We start from the raw sequence: 23346 nt of genomic DNA on the forward strand, positions 1-23346 counted from the left end.
CTGTAGGGTGATCTGGGTGTATGATTTGTCCAGAAACCCCCTGATGTCAATATCTTTGCTCAGCCTCTTAGGTTAATCAGATTCTGATCAGCCTAGCGAGGGGTTTCAGTTTTCAGTAGGCATAAAGCCACTTATTCTGTTTTAGGTGGATTACCCAGTCAGCAGATAATTTATCCCCTCCACGGAATTCAGCCGGGGTGGGAGCCCGTGGGTGGGAAAGAGGGGCAGCTGCCCAGAGACATGAAGCCGGAAAAAGGATCTAGCGATCAGAGTCCTTGAGCAGCCTTCGACTAATCTCCCCCTTTTCCGATTTACCTCTCATACTCATACTTGTGCTCTCCAGCTTCCAACATTTTGTTGCTGTTATCTCTGTCTTTGTGTGTTTAGGTTGTTACTTGATTTTTAACAGGAGAGTAGACAAAATTAGATGCTTGAATTCAAACCACTATCTTAAGTAAGATCTGATATCCGTAAGTAAAAATTTTTGGTATTCCAGCTTTCTTTTGAGTAGCAAAATAAAAACTAAAAGTCTTTTGGCCACTCCAACCATGTTACTCAGTAGGCCCTTCCAAAAGACACCCACTTCTCCATTTTGGGGATCCCTTTGTACCTTCAGACTCCACAAGGAGTACTCGACCAACACGACAAAACGAGATGCAGACTATTGGGAGGACTATAAACGGTAGGGCTGATACCCATTTGAGTCCACGAACAGCCCTCTCGGCGCCGCAGACACTGGTTGTTCCCGGGGACGCTACAGCAGCCACTGAACTTCACCCACCCGCAGCGCCCCGAGACGCTCGACGCCCGACCTCCCACGCCCGCCCCGGAGCCCCGCCCCTCCCCATCCTTCCCCGCCCCTCCCTGCCCTGAGGCGCAGCAGGCCCCGCCCACCCAGGCGGTAGGAACACACTGCGGCCCCATTGACCTGCTGCCATGTCCCGACTGCAGCTTCGACCTTGGCGCCTCCTCTCTAGCCCGCCGCGCGGCATCCGGGGTCTAGCGCTGCTGGCGCTGATGGCGCTGTCGCTCGCGGCCGGGACCGACTGCCCATGCCCGGAGCCCGAGCTCTGCCGTCCGATTCGCCACCATCCAGATTTCGAGGTCAGCGCCTTCTTCTGCTCCTCTAGGTCTGGGCCTCAGGGCACGAAGAGAAGTTAGAGTAGAACCGAGCCCTAAGGAGAGGTGCCGTGGGCGCCGAAACCAACTTTGACCACTCGATGAGGGCCTTCCTGTTTACGGATCCTTCAATTTATAGATGAGGAAGCTCGGGCTCAGAGAAGTTGAGTAACTCCTCACAGGCCTCACAGCCTGTAAGTGCCTGCGTAGGCAGGCGAGTGTTCAAACCAGTTCTGTCTCCTAAGGCAAGCTCCTTTCATTCCCCTGCTGTGCCTCTGCCGAGGCACTCTGGTTGTAAAAAGCAAACAAGGTAGAATAATCCATTTCTCAGTTTCCAAGAGAATGAGGATTTCGTTTGAAAGAATCTCAGCACTCCAACAGTACATTAGAATGCAGAGTATTTTGCTTACCTTTAGTTTTCTATACCTGCTAGCCCTTTCCTTTAAAGTACCGCAAAACCACCCAAGAAGAGTGGTAAAAAATAGTTTTCGGTACATTTTCCTTCTATCCGCATAACAATTTATAACGCTTCTGGCAACTTTAATCAAACACTTTCTGGAGCAATATTAAAACCACCTGACTGCCCACTTCGATGACTGAAAGCAGGAATTGGATGACATCAGGAAGGTCCAAAGGTTTAATCCAAAGAACGATTCTTTTGTAGAAGTAGGCATGATTCCTAGTTCTTAATCTAGTCTATTAACCTGAGGCAGGGACACTTAGATGCCAGTAAAAAAGTGACATGACTTAGGAGAAGAAATAAAAATGGTGAAAGTGTTTACGAAGAACCTGCCTAGTGTGGAAACCTAAAATCTTATTAAAAGAAAGATTTCAGACAAAGTAGGATAACCTTGTTTATTTGAGCGAAGAACAACTTATGAATCTGGTTTAAACCAGAAGGGATTCAGAGAGGTCTGCTTTAGTAGCATGGGTTTTTATAGGCTGAACAGGGAAGCAAAGGAAAATAATTACTTGGTTGGCTATGACTGTTTGCTTTATTTAGCTATGACTTGGTGGAGAATTCCTAGTTAGAGGTTAGTTGGCAGTTTCTGATAGGTTAAGCTTAAGTTTCCTTTCATTATTGACATTGGGCTGGAGTTTGCTTAAGCAGGAAATCCAAGGCAGTTGGAGCTGTTTCAGCATAATGGCCTCCCAATTAAAATGTTTTAAACAATCTGAGGCCCAGCGCGGTGGTAGAGGCAGTAAGGACAGTAGCTGTAAAAGTTAAACCAGACTTTTCTTAATTTTCTCAATCTCTTTTTGAGATTGAGAAGCACTTTGTGAGGCCAAGGTGGGTGCATCACTTGAGGTCAGGAATTTGAGAACAGTCTGGCCAACATGGTGAAACCCCGTCTCTAGCAAAAATACAAAATTTAGCTGGGCGTGGTGGTGGGCACGTGTAATCCAAGCTACTCAGGAGGCTGAAGCAGGAGAATCCGTTTGAACCTGGTAGGCAGAGCAGGAGGTGGAAGGTTGCAGCGAGCCAAGATCATGCCACTGCACTCCAGCCTGGGCGACAGCAAGATAATGTCTCAAAAAAAAAAAACAAACAAAAAAAACCCTGAAAGATTTATTGTCGTACCCAGTACTTAGTGGGTTAGGCAATAACTGTGGCACTTTGAAAACCAACTATTCAAAGAAGCAAAATTATGCTTATTTGTATGTTCATGGTAAATGGTCTTTACTGGCGTTTTCTGTGTTTTTCAAACACAAAAACTTGACTACATGGCATTTTCCCCTTATATTTTCGATTAGTTCACCCAGCTTTTTTTTCTAAAGGATATCTATTATATCACAGGCTCTTAGTATTTTTTAAACAAATAGAATCCTAGTTATCAGAACTAAAATAGAAGTTTTGATAGAAATGTGATTCTGAAAACAATGGGCCACTTAATTTCACATTATGACGTTTTATTATTTCAGCGGGAAATTGCTTAGCAGAAAAGATGAGTTATGTGTAGTTAACTCTGAAAAGTTTTTTAAAAAAAAAGAGGTTGAGAAAATTAAGAAATGCCTGGTTTAACTTTTACAGCTACTATCCCCACTGCCTCTCCCTCATTCATTCCCCTCACAAGGACCCAGTGATCTCTTTTGTAATACAAATCCCCTGAATTAAAACTCTAATTGATTCCCACTGATCCCAAGATAAAATACAACATCTTCAGTGGTCTTGGAAGCCCTACTTAATCTTTCCGTACCGACCTTAAGGGTTTTATCCAGTATCCCATACTTGCAGGATTTCTGTGCTCTACCTACACTGACCTTTTTCAGTTCCAGAATCTCAGAATTCTCCTGAGGTGTGGCGACCTTTGGGCTTTCTCTTCCCTCAGTTGAGAATGCAGTCTTTTGTCCATAGATACATCTCTTCCATCATTCTGCTGATTTCAGCCCTCCACGAAAGCATGTAGTCCTCAGAAAAGTTTTCCTGCTCCATCTGGCTAGCAGGTCCCCTTTATATGCTGGCATGGCCCCCTGCAATCTCTACAGTCCTTAATACCGTTGTAATTAAGTAATTAACTCCTTAGTGGACCTGGTCTCTCTCATTAATCTTTATGTCCTTAGAGCCTAGCAAATTACTCTCCTTGTACCTTATTGGAAATTGAATAAATACTTGTCAAATCAATGAATTCACACCTTGGAATAAAATAAAAATAATCAGTGAGGCTTTCATGCTTCTTGAATTAATTGTGGGAAGAAAATATCAGAGAAACACAACATGAGCTGCCTTAGAATTTGACCTAAGTACTATTCTAAGAAGCTAGCTTCACCAAACAAACAAACAGTAAATGTAGTATTTATGGCTCCATCCGCAGTAACTTGACTATTATCAAATTTCTCTCCTTTGATTACTCATTTGATTAGTCACAAAGTCCTGTCAATTTTGCCTCCTTAGGATCTTCCAGATCTGTTCACTTAACTCCACTGTTCCACAATTTTAGTTGAGGTCTCCATCATCTCTTACTTGGATTCCTCCAACAGCTTCCACATTCTGCCTCCACTTTTGGTCTCTCTTTAATCCATTTCCCACTGCAGCTGAAAATATTTTTCAAAAATGCATACCTTTTCCTTTTAAAAATGCTTTTATTCTTTCCCTTTACCTCAGGATAAACAAGGTAGTACTAACTTCTCAATAGAGCTTATGAAGCCTTTCATGATTTAACCCGTGCCTACCACTCTGGTCCTTCACTAATGCTCTCTCCCCAAATTCTAGACGTCGACCATACTAAATATTTAGTTACGCAACCACCACGCTGTCTCTGCCTCCAGGCCTTGGCACTTGCCACTATTCCTTCCTGGCCCATCCTTCCCCTCTTTCCCAGCCTGGCTAATTACTCCTGCCACCAATTATATTGGGACTCTTATGTCTTATTCACAATTGTACTCTCACTGCCACCATAGTGTTTGGTGTATGGTGGTGTTTGATGAATGGTATTTTGGATGGTCAGCATAATATTCTTGGTTTAAATGATGGTGCTTATCCTTGTTCTGGCAGGTCTTTGTGTTTGATGTTGGACAGAAAACTTGGAAATCTTATGACTGGTCACAGATTACAACTGTGGCAACATTTGGAAAATATGACTCAGAACTTATGTGCTACGCTCATTCAAAAGGAGCCAGAGTAGTACTTAAAGGTACGCTGTTACCAGATCTATGTGTCCAGCAATTGGGAAATTTATCTGTATCACTTGCTATAGTCCCGGCTTTCCAAAAACTTCCTTTTATGTTTATCTGTTTTTGTTAGGATCCTATAATCTAAGATACTGTGTAATTCATTTCACAAATGCAGATCTTTTAAAACAAATTAAACCACTGTATGGTTTTGAGCAAAATGTAACTGGCAAATTAGCATGATGACCACAATTTCTGCTTCTAACTTGAGAACAATTTTACTAATGATTTATAATGGTTACTTTGGAGATTGGTGAGTAATGGCTTTCTGTTACTTTGGTATATTCTTTCTCTATTTGGAAAACTTCAATTAGGGGCTTAGTCTTCCAAAATAATAAATGTTTTTGCATACATGTTCAAAAGATATATACTTCTTCCACAGGAGATGTATCCTTAAAGGATATCATTGATCCTGCTTCCAGAGCATCCTGGATAGCTCAAAAAGTTAATTTGGCCAAAACACAATATATGGATGGAATTAATATCGATATAGAGCAAGAAGTTAATTGTTTATCACCTGAATACGATGCATTAACTGCTTTAGTCAAAGAAACTACAGACACTTTCCATCGTGAAATTGAGGGATCACAGGTAAAAATTCATTTATTCTTTGGAAACCTCATCTTTTCCATATCAGAATATACTAATGAGGGTAAAACTAATATAATCTTAGTTTTATAGTAATGCAATGGGAGTTTCAGCACTTATTTCTTAAAAAATTTTTCTGGAGCTTTTGATGTTCTTATTTAAGGAATTTTAAAGCACTATTCTCTGTTTATATCAAAATACAACACTGGGATTACCCCACTACTTGCCTTGTAACACAGTTAGAAGTGTTAGACAATGGGAGAACAGAAATCAAGGGGGGCCTAACCAGCTTTTACCAGTGCAGGACAGAAACAACCCAGGAGTAGAGGTAATTCTGGAGAAGTGTATCACTTGCTCCACAGTCTCTGAATTACTTGCACCCAAGGCCCAGTAAAGCTTAAAGGACTAACTACACGGAACTGTGACAGCTATGACAATAGGCAGTGTGCTTCCCCACTGCCATAATGAACATGATTAGACCAGAAGGTAACAACACAAGAAATCTTGCCAGACAACAGGTGGGTAACAGAGGATAATGTGAACCCACATTAGTGATCCTCAAACCTAGCCACGTATCAAGATAACCACAGATCTTAAGAAAAAGTAAACGTGTTTACTTTTACACACACATGCGCACTTTGAACTTATTCCCAGAAATGATTTTTCAAAAGGGTTTGGGTAATCCCAGAGTCCACAGTTTTAAAAAAGTTTCATTGGTGATTATAGTTAAGAAGTAATAGGCTAGACAATGAGTTTTTTTGAAGACAGGGTGCAGCTCCTTGATATCTAACAGAATGCTTAAAAATTTATTCCAGTATAGAGCATTATGAGTATTATAAACCAGTGATTCCTGTCTCAGAATTACCTGAGAGTGCTTGTTTAAAATATCCTAAGTGTATTAGTTTGTTCTCACATTGCTATAAAGAAATACCTGAGGTTGGGCGCGGTGGCTCACGCCTTTAATCCCAGCACTTTGGGAGGCCGAGGCGGGCGGATTACGAGGTCAGGAGATCGAGACCATGGTGAAACCCTGTCTCTACTAAAAAAAAATACAAAAAATTAGCTGGGCGTGGTGGCGGGCACCTGTAGTCCCAGCTACTCGGGAGACTGAGGCAGGAGAATGGCGTGAATCCGGGAGGCAGAGTTTGCAGTGAGCCGAGATTGCGCCACTGCACTCCAGCCTGGGTGACAGAGTGAGACTCTGTCTCAAAAAGAAAAAAAAAAAGAAATACCTGAGACTGGGTAATTTATAAAGACAGTAGGTTTAATTGGCTCACGGTTCTGCAGGCTATACAGGAAGCATAATGCTGACATCTGCTTGGCTTCTCGGAGGCCTCAGGAAAAGTTACAGTCACGGTGAAGGCAAAGCGGGATCAGCACTTCAAATGGCCAGAGAAGGAGCAAGAGAGAGAGTGGGGTGGTGCCACACACTTTTAAACAATCAGATCTCGTGAGAACTCTATCACGTGAACAGCATTGGAGGGGGAAATCTGCCCCTGTAATCCAGTCACCTCCTACCAGGACCTACTCCAACACTGGGGATTACAATTCAACATGAGGTTTGGGCGGGGACACAGATCCAAACCATATCACTGAGATTGACTCAGTAGGTCTGGGATAGAGCTTAGAGAACTGTATTTTTGCAAAGTGTTCTAGGTGATTCTGGTAGAGTTGGTCATCATGAATTTGAGAATTACAGGTAAAATAATTTGAGAATTACTGGTAAAATAATAAGCAATATGAAGACTGACATTTCTATGGTTTTATGCAAATAGGGAAGATTTGTCAGTATGGAATTCAACTTGTCAGGAGAGTACAATGTAGATTAAGAATAGCAAATGCCTGGCATACAGGCCACCATACCCCTTCTCCTCCTCACACATTTTGGCTTCAGAAACTTTTCCTTCATTCTCTAGATAGTCATTACTAATAGGTTAGAATTGATGTGTGGAATATATGGGAAACAACCTATTTGACAATCCTGATTAAGCTGTAGTGAAAGAGCAGAGAGGAAGAGACTGAGCAAAATCCTTGCAGTAGGAATATCTCTTTCCATCTCTTGAGAGGTGAGGAGAACATTTTGGGCTACATGTCAAGTTCATGTTAGGTGACTTAGTGGGAGGGACAGTTACAAAGGTAGGCCACATTGTGGAAGATCCAGAATGTCAGGCTGAGGACTGTGCATTTTATTCTGTGTGTAATGGGTTATGTGTGTAAAATAGTGTTTGGGAAGATTATTCTGTAGGAGTATGTAAAACTAGAAGAAGGAGGAAGACCAGTAAGGGCTACTAACAGAACAATACAATATCAAGGGATTTCATTTGATTTGGATGATGACATAATCCTAAATCAGCAGGTGTACAATAAATACATATTAAATAAATTAATTAATGGAAAGGAAGGGGCAGAACAACTGTGAGAGGCCACCCAAAGGGAGACATGAGGTTAGATTTTGGAAGTAAGGGAAGAAAGAATCAGAAAGTGGCCCCAGAGTTTTTAAACTGGTAACCAACAAAAAATGACTAGAGAATCTAGAGGTGGAATTAGTTTTGGGGATAAGATAGTAACTTTAGTTTACAGAATTGTGGTCACAGAATTAAAGAGCTAGAAATAAATGCCTTGAAGAGTTCTTTCTATACCCAAAATTTTTATAGGTAGGAAAAATGCAGATGCTTTAAGTGACTTAGCAGTGATATAGACCTAATTATAACAGAGCTGACACTAGCACCCAAGTCTTTTGCTTTCTTGTCTAATATAATAATAGTACCTTCTCAAAAATATGAGATTAACTGTGAGAGAAAATGCTGGTGAAAATACTCTTACAAAATGGATTTGAAATTTACTTGCTTAGATGTAGTCATTTATTTTTCTCTATTACTATAATATACCTCTCATTTGGTAATAGGAGGCAGTAATAAAATAGGATCCAATATGTAAAAATTTTACTTCATAACTTATTTTGTTGGAAAACTATTGAGCAAAGCTTATAATTGTAAAGTGCTAATACTCAGGGAATTATAAAGATAACTTTGAGGAAGTCCTAAAAAGAGTTTTGCTAGAATAAATTGTTCAAAGTATAAAAATGTTACCTAAAGTATCTCAGTTTTTAAAATAATCAGTATTTATTGAGTGCCTAATTAAGGGGGGAAAACAACCTTTAATGAAGTTTTAGAACATTTGTACACATATAAAATAAGGCTAATTAATACTTCATTAAGGCAATAAACATAAAGAGACATATTCTTGTTGAAGGCTGGCTCACTATTCAAAATGAAAGATAAAGCTGGGTGCGGTGGCTCACACCTGTAAGCACTTTGGGAGGCTGAGGCCGGCAGATCAGCTGAGGTCACGAGTTTGAGACCAGCCTGGGCAACGTGGCAAAACCCTGTCTCTACTAAAAATACAAAAAAATCAGCTGGGCGTGGTGGCACATGCCTGTAATCCCAGCTATTTGGGAGGCTGAGGCAGGAGAATTGCTTGAACCCAGGAGGCAGAGGTTGCAGTGAGCCGAGATCGCACCACTGCACTCCACCCTGGGCAACACAGCGAGACTCCATTTCAAAAAAGAAAAGAAAAAAAAAGAAAGATAATATATTACTCAACATTTATTTGAATATTTCCATAAAATAAGATAATTTAAATGATTTGTCAACATTTTGACTTGATTAATCTATACCTGTGGCCATAAGACACCATTATTGTCTAACTAATATTGGGCCAAACCTACCATATAAGGTGATTGTGAATCACGGGCTGAAACTTGCAACCCAATCAGGTTGTGCCAACAGGTGACATATTTAACCTGCATAATATTTTAAAAACTTTTGTATTTGAATTCTTTTAGTGTGCCTTTACTCTCTAATTGCTCAGGGGCATCACCATACCCTGTTGTCATTATACCTGCTTCTTTTAATCAGCTGAGGTACCAGCCTCGCGTTTGAAGACATTTTGAGTTTGAAGGCCATCTTCTATATAGTGTCCTGCTCCTGTATGTCCAAATATATGTCTGACTCAGTCAAGTGTAAGCAAAAAATATTTCTTAGAATGGTTCAAGTTCTCTGTGTGTCAAACCCTACATTCATATACTGTAAGCTTTTTCCTTGTGTAGTATAAGGTAAAAATATATATAAGTTTAAAAATCTGACATAATATGCATATTTGATCATGTTACATAAAATAGTAAGATTTTTTTCCACAGGTAACCTTTGATGTAGCTTGGTCTCCAAAGAACATAGACAGAAGATGCTATAATTATACTGGAATCGCAGATGCTTGTGACTTCCTCTTTGTGATGTCTTATGATGAACAAAGTCAGATCTGGTCAGAATGTATTGCAGCAGCCAATGCTCCCTATAATCAGACATTAACTGGTAAGACTCTAAACATGATCATTTATTAATAATATTAGTAATATTCTAGAAATTAAAATATTAAGTTATTTTCAGTATTTCTAAGTTATTTGTATATGTTTTTCAATTGTAAAGCTTGCTTCAAACATTTAAAAATCACTTAATTGAAAACTTTAAAGTTTACAAAAAGTTTTAAAGTTTTGATTTTCACTTAATTCTTCCAACAATCTTGTGGTATAGGTATATTTCTAGATGCGATAAAAAGAATTAACCGCTCATGATTGCATAACTATTAAGTATTATATAGTTGGGGCTTAATCGGGTATTCTCATTTCTGGTCCAATATTCTTGTCATGAAATCACATGTTTATCTAGAATTTGACAGGATATTTTTGTTGAAATAACCAGTGTTACATAATAGCAAAGATAGTTATGGTTGGGTACCTTCATTTCATGATTAATAGGATAGGCATTAACTTCTTTTAGTATCTGTGATAAATTAAAAATTATATTCCTATTAGAATTGGAGTACTTTTGACCTGTCATTCGTATGATGTAGTCTTTGCATTATCCTCTTCAAAGTTTGGATTGGTTTGTATTCCATCAGTCAACTAAATAAAAGATTGCTTGCTCTTTTGTTAATTTTAATTTTTATTTTTTTGACGCAGGGTCTCACTCCATCACCCAGGCTGGAGTGCAGTGGCACGATCAGGGCTCACTGCAGCCTCAACCTCCCGAGCTCAGCCTTAGCCTCTTGAGTAACTGGGACTATGGGTGCATGCCACCATGCCCAGCTAATATTTTCATTTTTCTCTTTTTTGAGACAGAGTCTTACTTTGTTGCCCATGCTGGAGTGCAGTGGCACTATGATGGCCCACTGTAACCTGGACCTCCTGGGCTCAAGTGACCCCCCAAGCTCAGCCCCCCGAGTAGCCTCACTATACAGGCATGCACCACCATGCCCAGCTAATTTAAAAAATATATTTTTTTAAGGAGATGGGGTCATACTCTGTTGCCCAGGCTGGCCTCAAGTGATCCTCCCACCTCAGCCTCCCAAAGCGCTTCAATTACAGGCATGAACCATTGTGCCTAGCCACATATTTATTTAAAGTTGAAAAATAAGTTATTCTGTTAAAATTATGAAGTAATTATTAATTGAGGGTTCCCAAACTGTGTTTCAGGAAAGATATGATAATTATGTTCTATCAATAAAAGGTTCAAACCTTGGGAGGCTGAGGTAGGAAGATCACATTTATGATCACTTTGTATCATAAATAAATCAACGAACAAACTAAATAAACCAATATGTTTGGGAACTGATGCATACCCCACCCCATTTTTGGTTATTTAATAGTATATAATAACATTAAAGGCTCTAAAAAGTAACAAAGTTATTTACCTCAACATTCTAGATAATCTGTGAATATGTCTTGGTGAAAAAACATGTTTTGCAGCATTGGGCAAGAAAAGGACTGATAGTTCTAGGTATTTGTTAATTTTTCTCTTTGTTTCCTCCAACTATAGATGACACATTGCTTATCCCCAGCTATCATTCATACTTATAGAATATTTGCAAAACATGGAACACTTGTACTTTCTAAGAAACTCTGAGACAATCACTGCTAGAAAGTTAAGATTTATAAAACTTTGTTGAAACTTTAGAATCTAGAGTATCAAGTATATCATGTCTTAGCAATTAATAGATACAATTAGCATACTTTCCTGAAATGTGTCATTATTCCTAGAATTAGATTTTGTGAATATTTTATTTCAATATGATCTTAATGGTTTTGAATGTTTTCTCTTATTCAAAGAGAAATGGTTTAGAAAGCAAGATATACAATTTATGGTTGTTAAAGGATGTTTTATAACATCATATTAAACATTATTAGTGTTTTTTATAAATGTGCTTGTTTTTACAAACAGATTCTGAACGGTTGCATAGCTTGTATGAACACATTGACATATGAAGAGAAACAAATATGCTTTTTCTCTCCCTGCTTGACTAGGATATAATGACTACATCAAGATGAGCATTAATCCTAAGAAACTTGTAATGGGTGTTCCCTGGTATGGTTATGATTATACCTGCCTGAATCTGTCTGAGGTAGGAACAGGTCATTTGTTACATAATTTTTATTCTCTATTATATTTTTTAGAGTCTCTCTGTTTTCATTAGAAATATATAAACTTTAGAATTTCTGAAATATAGTTTGAGATAAAAATTATTTTTACTTCTATGAAAGCTTATGATTATCATACGTTTTCATTTAATAATGGAATTTATTTTAACCTTTATTCTATATAGTCAGGTTATTTATTTATGGTATATGTTTTATTTCTAAATAATTTATATATTTTTGATTTGGCTTTTAAGAATTGCATACTTGATCATCTGTAACATGAGTACTTTTGCATTTCTAGGATCATGTTTGTACCATTGCAAAAGTCCCATTCCGGGGGGCTCCTTGTAGTGATGCTGCAGGACGTCAGGTGCCCTACAAAATGATCATGAAGCAAATAAATAGTTCTATTTCTGGAAACCAATGGGATAAAGATCAGCAGGCTCCTTATTATAACTATAAAGTAAGATTTTTCATAAGTTATGAGCACTTACTCTGTTAGTTTTCATAATTATTTTCATAATTAGATGTTTGATATCAAGAATATCTGTCAGTTTTCTTTTAGGGTATAACATGCAGACTGCTGTTTACATGAGTAAACTTGTCTTTGAATCTGTAATCAGGAACTTTAGTTCCCTGGTGAGCAGCTGGAGTTTTGCTAATAGTGAATCTACTCTGCTTGGGCCACTTGTCATTTAGATGATCCCATAAAAATGTGCATATCACAAACAGGATCTCTGTAATAGTTGACAATTATGTTAGGATGACTGTTGATTTTGAAAGGGTTTTGGGCCAAAATAGGTTACTATCTCTGAAAGCCTCCATTTCAAAGTGGCCTACAGATTCTGATGAGACTCTTAACATAGGGGGGAATGAGAGTGAAAACAGAAGAGGTGTCATAATCAACTTTACAATGGAAAAACTATCATTTTCAATTTATTTTATAACTAAATTATAAGCAATGTCAAAAATTACAAAAATATTACATAAAGGAAACCTGAAGAAATACACCAAATAATTAGCAATTCTGTCAAGTAGTGTTTAATAGGAATTGCTATACCAAAGTGTCAAAGAAAAGTTATAGTTTTCATAATTTACCATTAGCATTATAAAGGCTCTTCCACAGCTCAAAAATCTTAAGTACAAATCCTCTTTGAATTTATTTCAGATTATGTTACTTTAAAAGGAATACTAAAATGATAGAAGTGAATTTCAGCAAGGATTTATATTCTTAACTAATGGTCTAGTACCCATTTATAAAAAATGACTGCAAACACACTACATGTCATAAATTATAATTGACATACATGTGTATTCCTGTATATCAGCTATACAGAGAGCTTTAGTGTAGAGCTTTCTAAAGTTTGGAACTGAAGGTATATACCTATTAGTGAAACTAGAGTGTACTGTAATCTTACCTTTCCTAAACAGTATTTATATTAGTCTGTCCTGGGAACTGTTAATATTACACACACAGATGCACCTGTGTGCAAAATATACACACATGTGCCATGGCCAAATATATTTAGAAAAACACTATATACTGTAAGCCCCTCTTGGAGATTTATAACAATCATTATATTAATGGATTTGAGAAGTGCTGTAATACATGAGGCAGTTTAATTGTTTGATGTAGAATCTTGTTTCACAGCATTCTTAGAAACATGCAGTTCTTAGAAACAGTGTTTCATGGATATATAGTTTGTTAAAAGTTATGGTAACCAATTACATATACAGGCATACCTTAGAGATACTGCAGGGTCAGTTCTAGACCACCACAATAAAGTAAATATAGCAATAAAGCAAGTGACATGAATGTTTAGTTTCCCCATGCATGTAAAAGTTATGTTTACACTATACTGTAGTCTGTTAAGCGTGTAATAGCATTATGTCTAAAAAACATATATACCTTAATTTAAAAATACTTTATTGCTAAAAAATGATAATGATCATCTGAGCCTTTAGCAAGTTATAACCTGCTTGCTGGAAGAGCGTCTTGCCTTGACATTGATGGCTGCTGACTGATCAGGGTGGTGGTTGCTGAAGGTTGGGGTGTCTGTGGCAATTTCTTAAAATAAGACAACAGTGAAGTTTGCCATATCAATTGACTCTTCCTTTCACGAAAGATTTCTCTGTAGAACGTGATGCTATTTGATTGCATTTTACCCACAGTAGAACTTCTTTCAAAATTGGAGTGAACCCTATCAAACCCTGCTGCTGCTTTATTAATAAGTTTATGGAATATTCTAAATCCTCTGCTGTTATTTGAACAATGTTCACAGCATTTTACTAGGATAGATTCTATTCTCAAGAAACCACTTTCTTTGCATATTCATAAGAAGTAGCTCCTCATCTATTCCAATTTTATCATGAGGTTGTAGTAATTTAGTCACATATTTAGGATTCACCTCCAATTCTAGCTCTCTTGCTGTTTCCATTACCTCTGCAGTTACTTCCTTCACTGAAGCCTTGAACCCCTCAATGTCAGCCATGAGGGTTATAACCCACTTCTTCCAAACTCCTGTTAATATGGATATTTTGACCTCCTCCCATACATGAATCATGAATGTTCTTAATGGCATCTAGAATGGTGAATCCTTTCCAGAAAGCTTTCAGTTTACTTTGGCCAGATCCATGAAAGGAGTTACTGTCTTTGGCTACAGTCTTACAAAATCTATTTCTTAATTAATAAAAGTTGAAATTACTCCTTGTTCCATGGGCTGCAGAATGGATGTTGTGTTAGCAGGCATGAAAATAACATTCATCTTGTATTCTCCATCAGAGCTCTTGGGTGACCAAGTGCATTGTCAATGAGCAGTAATATTTTGAAAGAAATCTCTTTTTTTTCTGAGTAGTACATCTCAACAGCAGACTTGCATATTCAGTAAACAGATGTGCTATGAGCCAGGCTGTGTTATTCCATTCATAGATCACAGGCAGAGTCAATTTAGCATAATTCTTAAATGCCCTAGGATTTTTGGAATGGTAAATGAATACTGGCTTCGACTTAAAGTTACCACCCTCATTAGTCCCTAACAAGAGAGTCAGCCTGTACTTTGAGCTTTAAAGCCAGGTATTGACTTCCCCTGTCTAGCTAGGAAAGTCTTAAATGGCATCATCATCTTCCAATATAAGATTTATTTGAAGAAAGAGATCTCTGCCTTTTAAAATGTGTTTGATCATAATTTTACATGACATGAGAGTCTTCAGAATGAAAACCCAAAGATGCAGGAAAAACTGTCCATTTTTGTGCGTAGGTTCAACGAAGTATGGACAGCTATGTAGAACTGTGATCAGAATAAAGGGCATGAGCTAATGCAAATGGACTGAGTGGGAAAACTCAGCAAGGTCTGTCTGTTCAGATTTTTCTTGGCCTCTCCCTGCGAAGGATTTGTTCTCATGGGTATGGGGTAGGACCTCTCTGGAATGAGGGTCTTAATTTCTTTATGGCCAGCTAGTACACAGAAAGGTGGTGGTAGGAAAGGTTAGAGTAACAGTTTTAGACTTTATGGCTGACTTTGGGGAAAAGAGGCTCTGGTTTCTTTGACCCATTTTAGGGAAGAGGGATTCTAGTTTCTTTTTTTCTTTGTTTTTGTGTTTTTTTTTTTGAGACAAGAGTCTTGCTTTGTCGCCCAGGCTGGAGTGCAGTGGCACCATCTGGGTTCACTGCACCCTCTGCCTCCTGGGTTCAAGCAATTCTACTCCTCAGCTTCCCACATAGCTGGGATTACAGGTACCCGCCATCATGCCAGGCTAATTTTTATATTTTTAGTAGAGACGGGTTTCACTATGTAGGCCAACCTGGTCTCAAACTCCTGACCTCAAGTGATCTGCCTGCTTTGACCTCTCAAAGGCATGGGATTACACATATGGGCTACCGCACCCGGCTAACACATTGTTTAAGGTCTTAGAATTCAGGAAACATTTTGGTGAGCCTTGAAGGCCATTTAATGTCATTTTAGAAAACAATCTAGTTATAACTGTTTTCTTCCTCTTTTTTATTCATTGCAAAATTCCCATTGTAAGGTTATTAGTCTAATTTCAATATCGTTATTAAGTCTCTTTTTTTTTTCTTTTTTTGAGATGGAGTATCACTCCATCACCCAGGCTGGAGTGCAGTGGCACGATCTCAGCTCACTGCAACCTCCGCTCACTGCAACCTCTGATTCCCGGGTTTAAGCGATTCTTGTGCCTCAGCCTCCCAAGTAGCTGGGATTATCGGGATGCCCTACCAGGCCCGGCTAAGTTTTTGTATTTTTAGTAGAGATGGGGTTTCACCATATTGGCCAGGCTGGTCTGAAACTCCTGACTTCAAGTGTTCCTCCCACCTTGGCCTTCCAAAGTGTTGGCATTACAGGTGTGAGCTATCGTGCCCAGCCAAATATTGTTATTAAGTCTTACATGGACAGTTCATGGTGCCCACAAACAATCACAATAGTAGCATCAAAGACTACTGATTGCAGATCACCATAACAGATATAATAATAATAAAAAGTTTGGAATATTTTAAGAATTGCCAAAATGTGACACAGAGACACAAAATGAGCACTTGCTGTTAGAAAAATGGCACCAACAGACTTGTTCAACAGAGTTGCCATAAGCTTTCAATTTGCAAAAAATTTAATATCTGCAAAGCACAACAAAACAAAGTACAGTAAAATGAGGTATGCCTGTAATTTAAAAATATTTAACATAGAATCTTAGGACAGTATATATTACCATATACTGTTTCTTTGTAATCCTGATCTTAGTAATCTGTGGCTTGTTTTTTCCTTAATGAATGTGAAAATGCAGGAACACAGTCTTTTTTTTTTTTTAGATGAGGTTTTGCTCTGTCACTCAGGATGGAGTGCAGTGGCACAATCATGGCTCACTGCAGCCTTGACTTCCCAGGCTCAAGCAATCCTCCTGCCTCAGCCTACCAAATAGCTAGGACCATAGGCATGTGCCATCATGCCTGGCTGATTGTTTTACTTTTTGTAGAGACGGGGTCTTTTTGTATTGCCCAGGCTGGTCTTGAACTCCTGGCCTCAAGTGATTCTCCTGACTTGGCCTCCCAAAATGCTGGGATTACAGGTGTGAGCCACTGCACTTGGCCTCTTTTTTTTTAAATTAAAAAAAAGTTAAATGGCAGGTAAAAATTATCTATATTTATGGCATACAAGATGATGTTTTGATATATCTATAGATTGTGAAATGGCTAAATCAAGTTATTTAACGTTACCTCACATACCATTTTTTAAATGGCGAGAACACTTAAAATCCATTCTCTTAGGAATTTTCAACATAATACATTGTTATTAACTATAGTCACCATGGGATACAGTAGATCTCTTGTATTTATTGTTCCTGTCTAATTGAAAATTTGTGTCCTTTGAAACATCTATTCTTCCCAACCCCAGTCTCTGGTACCACCTTTTTACCCTGTTTCCATGAAGAAATACATTCTTTAAGGTCTTAGAATTCAGGAAACATTTTGGTGAGCATTGAAGGTCATTTAATGCCACTTTAGAAAAAAAATCTAGTTATAACTGTTTCCTTCCTTTTTTTTTTTTTTTTTTTTTTTGAGATGGAGTCTTGCTATCTTGCCCAGACTGGAGTGCTGTGGCTTGATCTTGGCTCACTGCAAGCTCCGCCTCCCAGGTTCACAACATTCTCCTGCCTCAGCCTCCCAAGTAGCTGGGACTACAGGAGCCCGTCACCACGCCCGGCTAATTTTTTTGTATTTTTTTTTAAATAGAGATGGGGTTTCACAGTGTTAGCCAGGATGGTCACGATCTCCTGACCTCGTGATCTGCCCGCCTCGGCCTCCCAAAGGGCTGGGATTACAGGTGTGAGCCACTGCGCCCGGCCTCTCTTTTTTATTAATTGCAAAATTCTATAGCAAGATGAATCAAGTTTCTGTTTTGTTTGAAGAGAATCATTCTATTGGGCTGTTTCAGCAATAGCAGCTCATTTTGGACTCAATATTCTGGAAAGCAAATATGCCTTAACTATGCATAAATTAGTCTTACATGTGCTTAGTTTTTGCCCTTTGATCCTTCACAATTTTGAGACATTTGAATTTCTTAATAATATCAAAAAGTCTCAAAGTACTAGCTAGAATGATGGCAAAATTCAAAGGTATATGTCTTTGTGTTTGCCCCTGAATCTTCAACAATCTGTCATATTTAAGTACAAGTTCTACAAGTTGCCTTTAAATAATGAATCACAGCTATTAGTAGAGCATGCATGGCTTTGTCTAGTTCTAAAAATGTTAAAGAATGGAATATAAGATATAGACTGACATATGCTTGATTACAGTTAGTCTACTATATTTAAATATACTGCAGTGTATTCATTTACTAGGTGAATTATTTTCCTTCAAAGTGGCCTTTTTTTTTTTTTTTGCTCTGTCTCCAGGCTGGAGTGCAGTGGCACGTTCTCAGCTCACTGCAACCTCCGTCTCCCGGGTTCAAGCAATTCTTCTGCCTCAGCCTCCAGAGTAGCTGGGACTACAGGCATGCACCATCAAGCCCGGCTAATTTTTTTGTATTTTTAGTAGAGACGGAGTTTCACCATGTTGGCCAGGATGGTCTCGATCTTTCGACCTCATGAGCTGCCTGCCTCGGCCTCCCCAAGTGCTGGTATTACAGGCGTGAGCCACCGCGCCTGGCCCCAAAGTAATCTTCTTTTTCATCCTTTTTTTTTTTTTTTTAATTATACTTTATGTTCTTAAGAGACTATTCTAATTCCAGGAGAGATGCTGTAAATATTACTGGCATTAATTCAGAAATGTCTTTAAGGAGTTTCCTAGATGTATATAAAAATAAGTAAATTATTTTTAGTCACAGGTCTTTCTATTTTTTATCTCCTATCTTTTTCACCTTCCTTTGCACTTTGTCCTAGATCTCCTTTCCCTTTTCCTTTGTCTCTTATCCAATAGCTCATGTGCCTCCCGAGAGAGACTGTGTTAGTACTTAAATATAGGTATTTGATTCTGGGCAGGACTTTTTAGGGTGGAAGGTGAGCATAAGACCAGAATCTAATTTATGGCTCATAATCAGGTGTGTGTTAAGTCACCAATGAAGGGCAGACCTAACAGACTCTCAGAATGAATCCTTAGGACCTAGAAAAGGATGTACTTTTCTCCTCCATTTCCATTACCTTTTGATCTGGCTGATTCATCATAAACAAAATCTTCTGTAGAGCTCCTAGCTAGGCACACTTCTAGCAACTACAGAGAATACAAAAAAGCACATAAGCTGGTTGTAGAGGACCAGAGCATTTCCCTCTTACTGTACTGTATACTTCTTTTATTTTTCCCTTTCCTATGGTGCTGAATTGTATTAAATACTTTAAAATCTCCATTTTAATTTATTTATATAGGATCCTGCTGGCCACTTTCATCAAGTATGGTATGATAACCCTCAGAGTATTTCTTTAAAGGCAACATATATACAAAACTATGGCTTACGGGGCATCGGCATGTGGAATGCAAACTGTCTTGACTACTCTGGAGATGCTGTAGCCAAACAGCAAACTGAAGAAATGTGGGAAGTCTTAAAGCCAAAGCTGTTACAAAGATGAACATCTTTTGTCAAACCATTAAGATTTAGAAAAATGATCTGTATAAATAGATCTAGTTTCTTGCATTTTTGTTATGTTGCTATATACTTTTGTTATTGGTATACTAAAAAAAGAATAAAGAAATGTTGATTGTTTGAATTCGAAAAATACATACAAATGTCATCAGTATCCAGGAATATAAAGGCAAGAAACTAGTCAACTTACCTGTTAAGTATTCCTCTATTAGATGTTTCAACACTATAATTTAATTGGGAAAAATTGCTTTCAGAATTTTATTATGCCATATTTCCCTTCATTATAGTAAAATATATGCTTATGAATCAATGCTGATTTTTAAAATATGTATAATCTGAAGTGGAAATTGTTTGCTTAGAGTTTTTAAAAACCTAGTCTTTGAAAAGCAGTTTGTGCTATACTTTTCCCCCAACCCTCCAATAAATCTTAAATTTAAAACCTACAATTTAGTGTCTCCTCTTTAGGTTCATCAAACTGATGAAAATAATTTTTCTGCTTCCTGACCCCATATAGTATTTATGTTCTCTGAGGTACTTGAACTAAACCTTTGGACAGTGAGTGAGAATTAAAAAGAATCCAGAAGATTAAATGTATTCACAAAATACAAGAATATAACAGTAATATTTTGAATTGGTAAGTTAGAACTACCTAATATTTTCCAACTACATTATTTTTATGAGGTTCATCTGTAAAATTTTTATAATAGGAATAACTTGCAGTTGAACTTGATTCTATTCACTGTCACACTTCTAATTATTCATATTCCTTCATTTATGGACATGTATAATTTATTTCTTGGCTAGCTTTCTTTACAAGGTTAAATTTTTCTTTCTACATCTGCAATGTATCTTTTTTATTTTTATTTTTTGTAGAGATAGGGTCTTGCTATGTTGCCCAGGCGGGTCTCCAACTCCTGGGCTCAAGCACTCATCCTGCCTTGGCTTCCCAAAGAACTGGGATTACAGGCATGAACTGCATTGTATTTTTAATGATCTAAAGACAATGATTAGCTTCTCAACTAGTTCTCTTTCTAAAAGATCAATTTTATACAAATAACTTTTCTAAATGTAATAAAGTCTGTTTTCTTTCTCCAGGGAATTAACAACGTTGTGCTGCCCTTATTAGTTCCTAATTACAGATTAAAAATCTGTATCTTTGAACTCTAGATTTACATAAATCCTGGCTTCCCTGCACATTTTCCCCCTGTAAATTGGAATAAATGATGATTGAACCATCTGTTATGAGAATATTACATTTCCTATTTACACAATTGTTTGTGACAGAGTAAAACCAACCATTTTCATACTATATGTTGGACCACTGTTGTCTTCATATTTCTAAAATAAATGAATTAAAAAATTTAAATTCTTAGATGCTTATCTTTATCATAGCTCAGAATGCAAGTTCAATATCCCCTATTCTTTTGTATTTCCAGATTTCTTTTAATTAAGATATAGTGAACAAATTAAGTTATATGAAGTCTGTATTTTCATGCAAATATATTAGTATTCATTAATACACATTTATTCTTTGCAAATAGATTTTTAGTTATATTAGCTCTTACATTTTAAGATTATTAAAAATGAAAATTATAAAATTAGCACTGTAAAATAATATGCAAAATACTTGGAATGTTAAAAATAACCAGTCATCATTTCGCTTTATATTGCATCTAATATTTCCTGAAACATTTTATAACACCCACATGGAAAGTGCAGAAAGAGAAACCTTGTGCTTTATATAAAACATTGCCAAGGAGAATAATGGTTAAACAAATCTGTTCAAATAAATATTTAAATTTTTTGATAAATAAAAGTTTTAAATTAACATACCTAATTGAGATTGTAGAGATGTATTATTTTTTTTTTCTGTGCCAGTTCAGTTTTCAATGTTCGTAAATCTGAAACTGCTTGTTTTCTCATCTATAAAAAGAATTACTTTTCAAAAATGAACTTCATCATACTCTTCTAAAAGTACATTATAATTGTCATGTAAATAGGGTTTTTGTAACTGCTTTAACTGTCTTCTCTCATTTGGCTTCAGTGGTTTGACTTCCACTGGATTACTACAGTAAATGTGTAGATTATGAATGCTGTTTAATAAGCATGCCTATCTACTGACTAGATATGCTATAAGATAACCTTGTTTATGAATATATAGGGACAATACAATTGAACTGTTCTAAAAAATAGAGAAAGAATTTTATGTTTTGTTTAAACTTCAAAACCTGTTGTTCTCAATGTATAAAGAAAATAGTGAAAACAACAAGAAAACAAAATACAAAAAAGCTTAATTTCTAGCCCTTAGGAACTGAAGAGATATTTAAGAAATATACTGTTTACTCTGTGGCAAGCACTCATTCTAAGTGTATTAGTCTATTTTTTTTTCAAAAATTTTATAGAATCAGATACTTATTAGTATTTATCCCCATTTTACAGTTGAAATGGAGGCCTTTAGAGGCTAAGTAACTTGCTCAAGATAAAAAACTAGTAAGTGAAGTGGGTACAGCCAGGATTCAAACTCAGACCACCTGGTACCAGAGCCCTTACTATTCTAAGTGTTGTCAGTGGACAGCAGCATTAGAATCAGTTGGGAGCTTGTTAGGTAGGAAGAATCTCAGGCTGCACCCAGACCTACTGAGTCAGATCCTGCATTTTTAAGCAAGATCTTCAGATGATATCATATTAAACTTTGAGAAGCACTACTTATGCTATACTATCTTGAATAAATATGGTTGCAAGAGACTCAGGCTAGGTTTTTTTTTGTCCCTTAGTTCTGAATCTTATAGGTAGGGCTGTTTTAGGGAGCTCATTCAGAAATCAATAAAACTTCTTATATAATGTCTATGTGTCAATCAGGCACTATGGTTAAATATAGGATTTTTCCCCCCAGCCTATAAGCTGAAAACTTTGTTCTCTTTTTTTTCTCTTATTCCACTTGGCTTTACTGTTTTTGTATGAACAATTCTAATTTGGGTTCAAACCATGAGTGACATCTGTAATGTTAAAATATACAAAGATTATAAGTAATGCACATGCTTTCCAGAAGAAAATGGCATGAGGGGAGTCATAATCCAAGCCTCTGGGGGCATTTTATTACTCCTTCCTACCTACTGAATTATTCTTGTGTACAAGTTTACATATTAGCTTTATCTCCATATATGGAATACACACAGTTTTCCTTCATTGAACAAATTACTTTTTTGAATGCAAATTTAACTGATATTTTGTTAAAAATTATTCTCTGCTCTTTTCCTTTTCTATTTTAAGTTTTAAGCTTCTCAGTGCCAAACCAGGGCTTATTTAGCCTCGAGAATGCTGCTTGTAAAAAGAATCTAGAACTGCACTGTCCAGTATAGTAGAAGCCAGTTGCCATATGTAACTACTAAATGTAAATAAAATTTAAAATTCAGTTCCTCAGTCACACAAACTACATTTCAAGTGCTCAATATCAGTAGGTGGCTAGTGGCTACCAATCTGACAGTGCAGGCATAGAACATTTCTATCATCACATAAGTGCTATTGGACAGTGCTAATTCTATTTTTTTATTTTTAAATCTTATTTATTTTTATTTTTATTGGAAACCCAGGACAGTACTGATTTTCTTTTTTCTCTTTTAAAATTTTTTAAAAAGAGCTAATTCTAGAATAGAGTCATTATCCTGTGTCATAAAGCTGTTTCTGATAGAGAAATGAGAGCATGCATATAATTATCGTTCTTATTTTCCTGCCTTGCTATGGGTACTTGTGTGAAAATGTATAATCTTCTTCTGTTTTCTGTTCAACAAAAAAGCTTTTTAATACATCAGTACTTCACAGATAATTTATATGATGTAATTAGTTGTACACAATTCTCACCAAATAAAGCATGCCCAGAAGCCTCTACTAAGCATCTGTTCCACAAAAGGTCCCATG

The 23346-nt window shown here is 37.1% G+C and overlaps 2 protein-coding genes across 9 annotated transcripts in view; one reads left to right on the forward strand and one right to left on the reverse strand.

The window, feature by feature from the left end:
- Positions 1 to 899: 899 nt before the first annotated feature.
- On the forward strand, positions 900 to 23312 carry LOC105482751 (chitobiase). Its single transcript, XM_011743044.3, has 7 exons — positions 900 to 1104; positions 4613 to 4751; positions 5171 to 5379; positions 9575 to 9746; positions 11735 to 11832; positions 12150 to 12311; positions 19217 to 23312. The coding sequence occupies exons 1-7, from the start codon at positions 937 to 939 to the stop codon at positions 19415 to 19417; spliced, it is 1149 nt and encodes a 382-aa protein (XP_011741346.1). The 5' UTR covers positions 900 to 936; the 3' UTR covers positions 19418 to 23312.
- LOC105482752 (spermatogenesis associated 1) overlaps positions 6620 to 23346 on the reverse strand; it is a 61957-nt gene continuing 45230 nt past the window's right edge. For 3 of the 8 annotated variants that reach the window (XM_071089144.1, XM_071089310.1, XM_071089126.1), the window contains 2 exons: positions 21265 to 21354; positions 6620 to 9726 (listed from right to left, as the gene is read on the reverse strand). In XM_071089144.1, the coding sequence (XP_070945245.1) occupies positions 21265 to 21354 (90 nt within the window). In that variant the 3' untranslated portion in view covers positions 6620 to 9726. Of the gene's footprint in view, positions 9727 to 18994; positions 19065 to 19309; positions 19655 to 21264; positions 21355 to 23346 lie in introns of those variants that run through there. The other 5 variants (XR_011618421.1, XR_011618420.1, XM_071089255.1 and 2 more) reach the window with 5 other exon arrangements.

The sequence above is a fragment of the Macaca nemestrina genome, chromosome 1, assembly GCF_043159975.1.
Source record: "Macaca nemestrina isolate mMacNem1 chromosome 1, mMacNem.hap1, whole genome shotgun sequence".
Lineage (NCBI taxonomy): Eukaryota > Metazoa > Chordata > Mammalia > Primates > Cercopithecidae > Macaca > Macaca nemestrina.

What these genes read in the sequence shown, in the direction of transcription:
- LOC105482751 (XM_011743044.3), top strand. Translation starts at nt 937, where the DNA reads ATGTCCCGACTGCAGCTTCGACCTTGGCGCCTCCTCTCTAGCCCGCCG. An exon ending in GCCACCATCCAGATTTCGAG is followed by an intron (nt 1,105 to 4,612) that starts GTCAGCGCCTTC and finishes TTGTTCTGGCAG; the next exon opens with GTCTTTGTGTTTGATGTTGG. An exon ending in CTATAATCAGACATTAACTG is followed by an intron (nt 9,747 to 11,734) that starts GTAAGACTCTAA and finishes CTGCTTGACTAG; the next exon opens with GATATAATGACTACATCAAG.